Below are 12,043 nucleotides of genomic sequence, written 5' to 3' on the forward strand. Positions count from 1 at the left end.
AAAATGTGAACCCTCAGCGACTAAACCGCTTACGGCCGCGGTACGTACCAGCCATTCCCGCCTGTCGGTGGGACATGGGGCTCAACGCACGTGCCGATAAGATAAGCGCTAGCGCGCTGGACCGATGACTGCCGAACATGCTCGAAAGTGCTGTAGCCATCGTGAAGCTCCGATAAGATGTTCTGATAGGCCGTAGAAAAAGAGCATTAATGGCGCCACTGGCTTGATTCTCTTTATACTTTATAACAAGGGGGGGATTCTCGCTCCCACTCCATTTCATCTTCCTCCTCTATTTGTAGTCAATAATTCTGGTTTCGCAATTTTATTCATCACAATGCAAGCCAGGCGACAGCTACTGTCCTCGGCCCAGCGCATTGCTGGAGCCTCTGGCAGAGCTTCAAGATCAGCTCTTATACGACCAGCCATTAGGCCTTTACTCTCTGGAGCTTCATCGCTACGTTTACTCCCAACATCAGCAGTAAGAACAATTGCCGGTGGGCGTCCTCAGCCCCCCGGAGGAACTCATAGAATGAATATGGGTGGTGAGCCGGAGAAGCCAGCGCTGGAGCAATTCGGCATAGACTTGACTGCCAAAGCTCGCGATGGTAAACTCGATCCTGTCATTGGACGAGATGCCGAGATTCAGCGCACAATTCAGATTCTCTCGCGGCGAACCAAGAACAATCCAGTGCTGATCGGAAATGCTGGAACCGGCAAGACAGCGATCTTGGAGGGACTGGCATTGCGCATTGTTCGCGGAGATGTACCGGAGAGTGTCAAAAATAAGAGGGTGATTTCTTTGGACCTTGGCTCGTTAATTGCCGGCGCCAAGTTCAGAGGAGACTTTGAAGAGCGACTAAAGAAAGTATTGGACGAGGTTCAGAAAGCAGAGGGCCAGGTGATTCTCTTCATTGACGAATTGCACACCCTTCTAGGATTGGGCAAGGCAGAAGGTTCCATCGATGCCTCAAACTTGCTCAAGCCAGCACTAGCCCGTGGTGAACTTCAATGCTGCGGTGCTACCACCCTTGCAGAGTATCGTGTTATTGAAAAGGACGTGGCGCTCGCCAGGCGTTTCCAGCCCATCATTGTTAGTGAGCCGAGCGTAGAAGACACCATCAGTATCTTGCGAGGCATCAAGGACAAATACGAAGTGCATCACGGTGTACGAATCACCGATGGTGCCTTGGTGGCCGCTGCTACCTTATCCAACCGATACATCACTGATCGATTCCTGCCGGACAAAGCCATCGACCTGATGGACGAGGCTGCAAGTCACCTGAAACTGCAGCATGAAAGCAAACCTGAAGACATCATGAGGCTGGACCATAAAATCATGACCATTCAGATCGAATTGGAGAGTCTACGCAAGGAAAAGGATATTGCGAGCAAAGAGCGCCGAGAAAAACTGGAAAATGACTTGAAGAAGCTTTACGACGAAATTTCAGAGCTCAATGCCAGATGGGATAAGGAGAGGTCCGAAATCGAATCAGTTAAGAAGGTACAGGAGGAACTTGACAAGGCCAGATTTGAACTTGAACAAGCGCAGCGAGATGGCGACTTTGCCCGAGCTTCTGAGCTTCGATTCAGCGTCATTCCTAATCTTGAGCAGAAGTTGCCATCCGACAAAGAGGAGCAACAGGAGGAGGCTAATGGAACTCTCATCCATGACTCGGTGACGGCCGATGACATTGGCAACGTTGTCTCTCGCATCACTGGCATTCCCGTGTCAAAACTCACATCAGGACACATTGAAAAACTGGTCCACATGGAGGATATATTGCGGGAGTCCGTCAAGGGGCAGGAGGATGCCATCAAGGCCGTTTCCAATGCTGTGCGACTTCAGCGAGCGGGCCTGAGCGGTGACAACCGTCCCTTGGCCTCGTTCTTCTTCCTCGGGCCGACCGGTGTTGGCAAGACGGAGCTGTGCAAGAAGCTTGCCAACTTTCTCTTTTCCACCGAGTCTGCAGTCGTTCGGTTCGACATGTCTGAATTCCAGGAGAAGCACACCATCTCTCGACTTATCGGCGCTCCATCCGGCTATGTTGGATACGAGGATGCAGGACAGCTTACAGAGGCGGTTCGCCGCAAGCCGTATGCCGTTCTTCTCTTTGACGAGTTTGAAAAGGCTCATCGCGATATCTCTGCCTTGCTTCTTCAGGTTCTTGACGAAGGTTATCTTACAGACGCCCAAGGCCATAAAGTCGATTTTAAGAACACCATCATCGTGCTTACGTCCAACTTGGGAGCAGATATTCTAGTCGGCCAGAATCATTTACACCCGTACAAGGAGGATGCCAATGGCGACATTGATCCATCGGTTCGCCAGGCCGTCATGGATGTCGTCTCATCAGCTTATCCACCAGAGTTCCTCAACCGTATTGACTCTTTCATCGTCTTCAAGCGATTAGCACTGAGTGCTATTCGTGAAATCGTCGATATCCGCCTCAAGGAGCTCCAGCAGCGTCTAGACGATCGTCGCATTACTCTATCTGTATCAAACGCTGTCAAGGATTGGTTAGCCGAGCGCGGCTACGATCCCAAGTTTGGAGCCCGGCCACTGAACAGACTGATCACAAACGAGATTAGCAACGGACTTGCCGACAAGATCATCAGGGGCGAGCTCAAGATGGGCCAAACTGCCGAGGTGAGAATTAAAGACGGCAAGGATGGACTGGAAGTTGTGAACATAACGGAGGCTGCTTAAGTCTGCATTGAGGAAGAGAAAAAAAAAAGGGAAGAGAAAAAAAGCTTTTATTTGGCTTTTGTAAATTTTGGTTAATGTAATGTTAAAGACGCATTTTGGGAGGCATCGGCGTTGGTTTTACGATTTTGAACGACAAAAATAAGAATGTACTATATCATAGGATGCACAGACTCCTCTCGGAAAATTTAAATTAAATAGTTGATACCCCGCTTTGAATATATTTCACAAAAAGGCAGTGATCTCGCGTGAAAAAAATGCAATAGGAAACCTCATACATAGGATATCGTGACACCTGGACTAAAGACTGTATGCAGAGTTGCCGCACTTTAATTTTGCAAAATGCAGCAATAAAAACACAGAAGAATAACATACAGTATACTCTTAATGTAGCTATCTTTGTTGTTCATTTATTTGTTCTCATGACTTTGGTCCAACTAACTGACATGGAAATAACGGACCAGAGTAAAAAGATTGATATACTGGGATAACGCTGTTTTATCTAAACGCTTTCATGCATCCAAATCAGCATGCCATTAGTACACCAAGCAGACCTCTATTCAATCTACTAGCTCTAATCTATTATCTACATGGCACTCCTATTTACTTCATTCCGCCTTACACAAACATGCCATATACCTATATCTCGTTTGAAGGCGCGAAGAGCAAAACACAGTGAGCATACCGTGTGTGCACTCTTACTTCCGCCAGTAATTCCAGAGATTCGCACAGTCCTTCAGTCCCTCTCACTAACGCTTTATAAGATCATCTAACTCTCTGCCCCTCAACAATTCCACGAAAGGCGGTCCACCGCCTCTTACGGTCTAACGACTGGTTCCGTGGTCTAACGGTCATGACTGCGGATTCTGATTCCGCCAGCGAGGGTTCGACTCCCTCCGGAACCTTTTTTCTTTTTTTGGCGATTTCGACATTTTGATGAGCTTGAAGCTTTTGTGATGCGCTTTGTATGTGTAGATGGTTATTTTCATGGCGCAGTGGTTTTTTTTGTTCATTAATTGGAAAGTACAGCCATGCGCGTGCCCAGTTCCTTCCTTAGTTCATTCTTTGGAAGGTACGGCCATGCACGTGCTCAGCTCCTTCCTCGGTCGTAGGTGATAGCACATGGTGAAGATACGTACCGGCTAGGGATGGCAAAAGAAGCGAATTGCAAGATCATCAAATCGTATTTTAGCTATCAAGTCCAATCTGTTCTATCTTTATTAGATGTATTCATCTCATACTCTTGAAACTATCCCATTTTCTTCCACCACTAGAGAAAAAAAAAAAAGGGTGCAAGAAATAAAAATAAAGCGCGGCCATGCCACACATTGTCACCTCATTCACAACACTTGACGGACGCCCAAAAAAGAAATAAGAGTAGAAGGGAGAATAGTAAAATAAAAGTAGTAAAATAAAAAGCGTAGAAAACACGGATAATCCTGCTTCCCTCACACCCATCCGTTCAATTCCGCTACGATCATTCCCAGCCGGGAGGCCTTCAACGAACAACCCAACTCCGCCAATCTAGCGCAATGACAAGATGACATGGAGAGACAATGAAAAAACACAGAACACAGCCGTCATGAAAGCATTTCAGCCCGAGGCACCAGTCGTAAAAAGAAAAACAAGGAGCCCCTCTCGCTCTCGCATCTCCCCAGTAAAACTTTCCTCTCCCGTAAATAATTGTCAATCTTTGCCGCTTTCCTTCGTTCTCTTTTGTTAGAAAACTCCCTTTTTTCCCCTTGTTTCCGTTCCGAAAATCACCTAAACGCTCGAGAAATGGCTGCGATGTGTTAAGTGGCAACGATCAACCCAGCCCTCAATTATTCCTTTTGGGGGGGTTTTCTTTTCTTTTTTTGTTTTTCTATTTTTTCCTTTGAAAACAAATTCATAACGAAGCCTTTAGGATACGCCCATACAACTTCCTTTTTCCAAAGAGCTAGATCCCCCCCTCTCCAATTCAAACACATGGTTAGGGTATGTATATCAACAGGCTCACAGTTGGTGGCATGTGAGAGTGCGAGGCACTTTGAACAAAGAGTTGACACAATTTATGGATTAATTTTGATTGGTATGATCGATATAACTTTGCAAATTACAACCGAATTCTCGAGCTTGGCAAGAACTTTGCGAGAGTATGCGGTAGGGAGGCGGGATGGAGAGCGGGAGGCTCTACCAGCAGAGGTTCCTGAGTGGTCTTTTTACTGGTGACCAGCCTTTCGGAGAGTGGTGGCGAGCCATTCGAGACCCTCGTACAGACCATCTCCGGATGTGGCACAAGTCGACTGGATGTACTGTTGTGGGAAAGCATGTTAGCGGACATTCGATGGCTGCTATTCCTTTGCTAAAACAAAAAAACTTACCCAGGCTCGTTGTCTCAGGCTGTGGAGACCGAGCTTATCAGTGATCTCGGCAGCGTTCATGGCGTTCTAGGGAAGATTCAGCGTCAGCATTCTTCATTTCTACAATAATATTAGTCGACGGAGGCAAATTAACGTACGGGCAGATCCTGCTTGTTGGCAAAGACCAGCAGGATGGCATCTCGCAGCTCATCCTCGTTCAGCATGCGCTGAAGTTCCTCTCGGGCCTCGACGATACGATCTCGATCGTTGCTGTCGACGACGAAGATGATACCCTGGGTGTTCTGGAAGTAGTGTCTCCACAGGGGACGGATCTTGTCCTGACCACCGACATCCCACACGGTGAACTGGATGTTCTTGTACTCAACGGTCTCGACGTTGAAGCCTAATCAGTGGAGCGTTAGAAGAGACACTAGGGAGCGACATCGCTGTAGGCGCGAGGGAACAGGGGAGGAAGTTATGTACCAATAGTAGGGATGGTGGTGACGATTTCACCAAGCTTCAGCTTGTACAGAATAGTGGTTTTACCGGCGGCATCGAGACCGACCATGAGAATTCTCATCTCCTTCTTCCCCCACAGCTTGTCGAAAATCTTAGAAAAGGCGAGACCCATGACTGCGACTGGCGGCGACGCGGCCTAACAAACGTCGAATATGCGAAATAGAAGAAAAGTGTCCTATTTGATGCTACGCGTAAGCAAACAAGGCCGAGCAGATGATGAAAGCGGTTTTTTTTTTTCCTGGTGGTGCAAAAGCGTGTGTAGATCGAACAACGGTGGCGTTGGATCAGAAGATTTGGGGGGGAGGGGAGAAGCAGGTGCAGCGCCGCAATTGCAGCCAAAGAAAAGAATCTCGAAGAAGCCTTTTTATCTCAAGAGCCGATTCGCGTGCTTATCCAGATGCTTGAGGACACGTTATCCTGTGAACCGGATGATGCTCGTGATGGGCTGCTGGATGAGCAACGCAGGCTGCCGCATTTTTGCTTTTCGCTGAGCTGTCTTCTCCGACTAGCGCCTTACTCCCCCCCTTGCGGAGGACAAGAGACCAGGTTGAACGTAAAAAAAAAAAAATAAAAGATAATCACAATCCAGGCACGCGGGCGCGCAGAGCCGGGCAGGGGAAAGGCAGTGCTCCAGAAACTAGAAACAAACACAAAACTCACCTAGACGAGATCGCGCTGGGGGCTCACGAAAGAGGACGACGAAGCGAAAGAAGAACGGCCGTTGTCTTGTCGGTGAGACTGCTAGAGAGTCGGAGGGGTTTGAGAGGAAGGGAACTTGGCCACGCTGGAGCGAGTTTTGGGGGGGAAACGGGCCTAAGGGACTCCGGCCTTTAGCAGCACGTTAGCAGCAGGGAGAGGGGCAAAGGGGCGCTGGCTGGCCGCTGGTCTGCCTCGCGGTGGCGGGCGAGTACCGACGAGTACCTCCTGGCCTTTACTGTGCCTCGCCCACGGGCGTTGTAGAGGGTACCGCCCACGCGCTGCTGGCCAGATTCGCCGCTACCACGCCTGCGCCGCGCTGTGCCTTATCGCTGCCCGGCGGTACTCGCGCGGTACCTGCCCCAGAGTGCGCAAACACGCGGCTCCACCGCCCCGGCCCACTATTCGTCATCTCTCGCCCAAGTATCGTGGCTGTATCTCGATCCTCTGGTGCCCCTGAGGCCTTGTCGGTAAAACCGCGGCCCTGCTAGCCCTGTAGCTGGGACTGCCAGCAGGAGCTTTGCGTGAAGGGAAAGGCTAGCCCAGTAGGTGGCATGTTGGCCAATTCGCGACTCTCGAGCGCAAAAGGACATATCACGAGCTAGAGCTTCCAGGTCCTGTGCCTCCTTTTGATACTTCCCGTCCCCCCACGGCCAGCCAATTCGCTTCTCCCTCTTTGGACGAAAACTCGAAAAAAAAAAAAAAGATGCTTTTCCTCTCAGCTGCGAGGAGTCTCCTCGCCGCCGCCATGGCTTTCCAGGCTGTGGTGGCGCACAACATCGTGCTGCCAGCCCGAGGCGTCGAGTGCTTCCACGAGAGCCTGCGCAAGGACGACAAGATGACCGTGACTTTCCAAGTGGGCGACCGCGAGTTTGGCAGTGCAGGCAACCTCGACATCGACTTTTGGGTATGACTCACTTTTCTCTTGCCAATCGCTCCATGTATATAGATTTGATGGGTGCCTTGTAGGCAGACAAGAATTCAAGATATACGACATGGATAGTTTATATGCAGGACTTGGTTGCTAACAGATGTACTCATCTGGACAGATCATGAACCCCACAGGCGAATACCAGATCAACGAGAGGACAGTTTCCAACGGCGATCACTCCTTCACGGCACTCTACGACGGCAAATACACCTACTGCTTCGGAAACCAGCACTGGGTTGCCAACACCAAGGAAGTCTCCTTCAACGTCCACGGTATTGTCTACGTCACCGAATCCGAGTCTAATAGCGATCCTCTGGAGACTGAAGGTACATGAATAACAGCTCTTTATAAGTACCTATTGACCAATCTGAATCGATCCAACTAACAAATGCTTTTACTTCTAGTCCGACGTCTATCCGATCTCCTCGCCCAGGTCAAGGACGAGCAGCAGTACATCATCTTCCGTGAGCGCACCCATCGCAACACTGCCGAAAGCACAAACTCCCGAGTCAAGTGGTGGAATTTGTTCGTTATTGGCATCGTCATTGGCGAGTCCCTTTTCCAGGTCTGGTGGCTGCGCCGCTTCTTCGAGGTCAAGCGAGTCGTCTAAAACCCCGTCTCTACAAAAATACAACGTATGGGTAGAGAATAAGTGATTTTTTGCGTACTCTGAACTGCATCGAAACAATGGCGAGCATGTGCGCAATAAATTGGCGTAAAATGGGGTTCAATCCAAGCATTGGGAAAATCCATATACCGGGAAGCAAGGACAATATGGCACAGAAAAAAATGATGATCAAGGACATAAATAATAATGGTGCTTATGTTCACATGATGAATTACAATGCAAAGAGGGTCTTGGCTCGCCAACTGCAAGTTTTACTATATTTTACTAGCAATATACCACCCAATTGCCAATATTTGGCAAAACATTTGTTTTCAAAGAGATCACAATTTGCTAGACAAAAAAAAACCAATATGTACAGCGTTCAAATCATCATCTCCCAACTCTAATGGAAGAGTATTATAATACCATCGTATAGATCAGTACATTACAGGGATATCTCTATCATCATGGCCTTAACGTCGTATGTCCAAACAAAAAGTCTATATAAGAACGAAGGGAAAAAAAAGAAAAAGAAAAGACGCCCGCGTAGTCAGCCGCGCCCCGCTCAGACAAACGATTCAAAAATTCATTAGAGAACCTTTTCGCTCAGGACAATTATGCAGCAGGGTCAGACTCGGGCATTTCAACCTCTAGAGGTAGCTCTTCTGGTGGCGGTGCCTCAACAGGAATGTCTACCTCCTTAACGGGATGGAGGAGCATAGGCGGAAGGCACATGCGGCCCTCCCCTCTGCCTACTTCAGAACCAGTTCCACTCTGGTCTGCCGTCTTTTCATATTCTTCTCCGCCATCGTTATTCACCTTCAAGCCCAGCCAGCGCCTATACAGGTTGGGCCCAAAGCCAGAGTTGTAAAACCATGTCAAGCCTTTCAGGTTGTGCTCGCGCTCACCGTAAAGACTTGTTCGGGATCCGCCTGTAGCTCCATCGCGCCCGCCATTATATGTCTGAGCCATGTAATCAACTGGCCATTCACGGTCCACATACATAGGGTGAGGTGCATAGACAGCCTTGTATCCATGCTGGAGGGCAACTGTGGCGGGCCACATCTCAGGGAACGCAAACTGCTTCTTGTGCGCAGTCATCTTGTGCATGGTCATGAGGAGGCGTCTTGACATTCGAGATGTGGTGATGATGCTGGCTCGTCGAGGGGGCAAAGGAAGCGAGCGGTTGTAACCCGTGATATCATCCTTCAGACCCCATGTAGTACCTTCTGGATCAAAGATGGGATTCAGAGTAATCAGATCTGCCTCCTCATCCACGCCCCATTGGTAGTGATCGGCGTCGTACGTGGTTGGCGGCCTAGGGTCTTTTTCACCCTCGAACCAGTCCTTTTCGTCGGCAGGGCGGATTGGGCCCCAAACAGTCTTAATCTTCTTCTTCGCAGCGGCTTCTGGGGGCTGGCCATCAACACCTGGCACATTCTTCCACACGTTATCGGCTCCTACAGCTCCCATCTCACTTTGCACTCGAGCCATTTGTGAAAAATCTTCCCAGGTGCCATGAATACTGGGGAAGTAGTATCGTGAGTTTCGTTCCCACAGGCCTTTTCGCGGCTGGGCCTTGGCCCAATTTTCGATCTTTGAAAGCAAATCATAGTAGTGTCCCGTGTAGCGAATATCCATCTCCCACTGCCAGAAATAGTCGTACTCGGGATGCATATACGCAAAGTGTTGCATAGCCATGGTGAGTCCGCGATAAACTCCGTGAACTGGGAGCTCTGGGCCGCGGCTGTATAGATCATAAATGCCTTGGTACAGGGAGAGCATCTGCGTTTCAGTCCAAAGGGTAACCAGTCCCTGAAATTCTTTGGGGATTGCATCGCGAATCCTTTGCTCGTAGATTTCGTGATCGGCCCACACAGGATATCGAGCATCATTCTTCACTTGGACAAGCAGGTGGACGTCATAACGACCTCCAGAGGCTAGCGAAAGCTCTGAAATCATTGATCGAAGATTCGCGAAATCATCCTCCCGGAATAGGAATTCGTCCCAGCATCTGACTACAATGGCTGTTCGTGATTGCTTCGCCACCTCAGTGCCGGCTTTTTCCGCAGCAGCAGCAGCAGCAGCATCGCCTTTAGTCTTTGCTTTGCCACTGTCCTTTGGCTGAGAGTCACGCGATTGGACCTTTGCTACTTCAGAGCCGCCGACAAAGAAGCCATTCGGAGATGGTGTTTTCGCTGGCAATGCTTTGTATCGGCCAGCATTGGCCTGGAAACAGCGCCGTTGAACATCCGCCCAATCCATCTCGCGGTAGTCTACACGAGAACCAGAGCCCCAGACTGACTCAGCACCTTCATTCTCGCCGTGCTCCCCTGTGCCTAGACCGCCGGTACGAATAGAGTATCCAAAACCATAAGGGCCAAACTTTCCATATCGCTCAAAGCAGACATCTTCCGGCAGGTTCAAAACTTCATAAGAACCGGTGATGTGCTGGGGAAACCCACTTGGACGGCCATTGTAGTAACGAAGAGGCGGAGGGCGAATTTTACCAGCAGCGTCCAGAAAACATTCTTTAATATCAGAATCTTCGTATCTTCCGGTATAATTTTCCCAAGAGTAACTAGACGGAAATTGTCTTTCACGATTCACAACTTTGTTATCTGAAGCTGATGCCGGTTTTGATGGTGTAGAGTCGCTAGATTTGGGATACTCTGGCTCATTTTCTTCAAGAGAAACCAAAGTACGTATACCGCCGTAGTATCTCTGCAGAAATGGAAACTTTTCCCACAGAGCAGGGGGTGCCGGCCGGCTATTTACTTTGCCATTGGCAACTTTCCAGTTCTCTACTTGGCTTGCCCGTGCCAGCATGCCAACCATGAGAAGTATTAATCCCACTACCGTAAAAACAATGTATCGAACGATTCGCGGTGGCAGCCTATAAGGATAGAAGCCACTCGGCCGCTGGAAGCTAGGTTTCTGAAGTTTCTTTTGGACTAGAAACGGGCGATCTGGATACGAGTCGGATATATTCCTTAATCCTAATGAGGAGGGGCCCGAAAATGATGATTCGGAATCACCATCCGACGAAGAATAATATCCATCATTAGAATATCGTTCCTTCGTGGGTGAGCTGAGATTCTGATACATCGGCAGTCGCGTCCCGCGGGACCGTCGCAGCGGGTTTGAGAGTCCCATGGGGGCTCAAGTCTCTGTGCTGGAGATGAGACAAGATATTAGTGACATGGAGAGGGAATGGTGAATGCATAGGTAGGTAATCATGTGCATACTGCTGAATAACGCTTCTCCCTTTCCCGCGTCTTTCCTACGCAGGCAACCTCTTGATGCAGACCGGCCGCAGACCGGCTCGTGCCGTGCAGGGACGAGCAATGTTGCGGTCTGTATCAATGCAGCAAAAACAAACGTTCCAAGCGGCGGCCCACGAGGCAGGTGTGATATTCAAAACAGCTGTCAGTTATGCATTGAATGGTTCGCGTGATTGGGCGGGGGGGATGGATGGCGCAGAAAAAGTCGTGTATACAGAAACCCGTCAGGCACAGGCGGATAAGGTACGCAGCCAAGTCTCGCTCAGCCTTCAGCTTTGTTGGGTTTGGCGGCAACAACCAATGCACGGTGGTGGGATGAGCCAGGTTGCTGGGCAACGCCCCATCAACAGGCGCCCAGGTAAGTTAAGCCTCTGGAGGGCGGGCACCAGGCCGGCACATTCCGCGCCCACCTTAGGCGAATGGATCCTGGATTTATTGGCGATATTCTTCATACAGTAAAACGATTTCCAACAACACCTCTCCCTAGTTGCATAGGCACCGACCCATCCAGCAGCCTGCAGCTGAGTCTTAGCATTATCCCAAGTCTTCGCGCAGTGCCTGGTCTCTACTATAGCCATGCGCAGTTCAAACATTCCTTCTTCTCCGCACTATATCAGCCACAGACACGCAAAAATTCGAATCCGACATGCGATGCTACCCTAGATTATGCAAGGGAATGTTCGAAGCGGCCCACCTCGGCTCAGCCTGCTTCTAAAATCTTGAGTTATGGTGTAGGATGGACGCTCTGATCTTGATGGTCTTCACCAGATATCAGTGACTCCGGTCTCAGCATTGAGATCACGCAGCTTCAAGATGAGGGGCTTTTGTAGCTCCTCTTATCATGCCTTCTGAGGCTATTCGCGGACAAATCTCACTGCTGTCTTTACCTCCATGTCACTTATACATGCATGGTATCGGTGAGCAACAGCCCCCTTACATATTTCCTGACTGCTTGACCAA

The 12,043-nt window shown here is 49.5% G+C and overlaps 4 protein-coding genes and 1 non-coding gene across 5 annotated transcripts; 3 read left to right on the forward strand and 2 right to left on the reverse strand.

The window, feature by feature from the left end:
- Positions 1–263: 263 nt before the first annotated feature.
- HSP78 (chaperone ATPase hsp78) lies at positions 264–3,029 on the forward strand. Its single transcript, XM_024908447.2, has one exon. It carries the CDS (start codon positions 335–337, stop codon positions 2,705–2,707), a length of 2,373 nt encoding a protein of 790 aa, XP_024759290.1. The 5' UTR covers positions 264–334; the 3' UTR covers positions 2,708–3,029.
- Positions 3,030–3,537: 508 nt separating this feature from the next.
- On the forward strand, positions 3,538–3,609 carry TrAFT101_007609. The gene has a single exon. It is a non-coding gene; the product is annotated as a tRNA-Gln (tRNA).
- A 1,296-nt stretch (positions 3,610–4,905) lies between these two features.
- Positions 4,906–5,677, reverse strand: TrAFT101_007610 (uncharacterized protein; the record flags this gene model as incomplete). The annotated part of the gene is made up of 4 exons (XM_024900553.1): positions 4,906–4,998; positions 5,068–5,133; positions 5,205–5,449; positions 5,530–5,677. 4 exons carry the CDS (start codon positions 5,675–5,677, stop codon positions 4,906–4,908), a joined length of 552 nt encoding a protein of 183 aa, XP_024759289.1.
- A 1,167-nt stretch (positions 5,678–6,844) lies between these two features.
- Positions 6,845–8,191, forward strand: TrAFT101_007611 (uncharacterized protein). The gene is made up of 3 exons (XM_024904141.2): positions 6,845–7,168; positions 7,311–7,518; positions 7,597–8,191. Exons 1-3 carry the CDS (start codon positions 6,968–6,970, stop codon positions 7,800–7,802), a joined length of 615 nt encoding a protein of 204 aa, XP_024759288.2. The 5' UTR covers positions 6,845–6,967; the 3' UTR covers positions 7,803–8,191.
- TrAFT101_007612 (uncharacterized protein) lies at positions 8,055–11,339 on the reverse strand. The gene is made up of 2 exons (XM_024902651.2): positions 11,048–11,339; positions 8,055–10,974 (listed from the first exon to the last, which is right to left on the reverse strand). Exon 2 carries the CDS (start codon positions 10,953–10,955, stop codon positions 8,415–8,417), a length of 2,541 nt encoding a protein of 846 aa, XP_024759287.1. The 5' UTR covers positions 10,956–10,974; positions 11,048–11,339; the 3' UTR covers positions 8,055–8,414.
- Between the last annotated feature and the right edge of the window lie 704 nt (positions 11,340–12,043).

Source organism: Trichoderma asperellum, chromosome 4, assembly GCF_020647865.1.
Source record: "Trichoderma asperellum chromosome 4, complete sequence".
Lineage (NCBI taxonomy): Eukaryota > Fungi > Ascomycota > Sordariomycetes > Hypocreales > Hypocreaceae > Trichoderma > Trichoderma asperellum.

What these genes read in the sequence shown, in the direction of transcription:
- TrAFT101_007611 (XM_024904141.2), top strand. Translation starts at nt 6,968, where the DNA reads ATGCTTTTCCTCTCAGCTGCGAGGAGTCTCCTCGCCGCCGCCATGGCT. An exon ending in ACCTCGACATCGACTTTTGG is followed by an intron (nt 7,169 to 7,310) that starts GTATGACTCACT and finishes TCATCTGGACAG; the next exon opens with ATCATGAACCCCACAGGCGA. An exon ending in CGATCCTCTGGAGACTGAAG is followed by an intron (nt 7,519 to 7,596) that starts GTACATGAATAA and finishes TTTTACTTCTAG; the next exon opens with TCCGACGTCTATCCGATCTC.
- HSP78 (XM_024908447.2), top strand. Translation starts at nt 335, where the DNA reads ATGCAAGCCAGGCGACAGCTACTGTCCTCGGCCCAGCGCATTGCTGGA.
- TrAFT101_007612 (XM_024902651.2), bottom strand. Translation starts at nt 10,955, where the DNA reads ATGGGACTCTCAAACCCGCTGCGACGGTCCCGCGGGACGCGACTGCCG.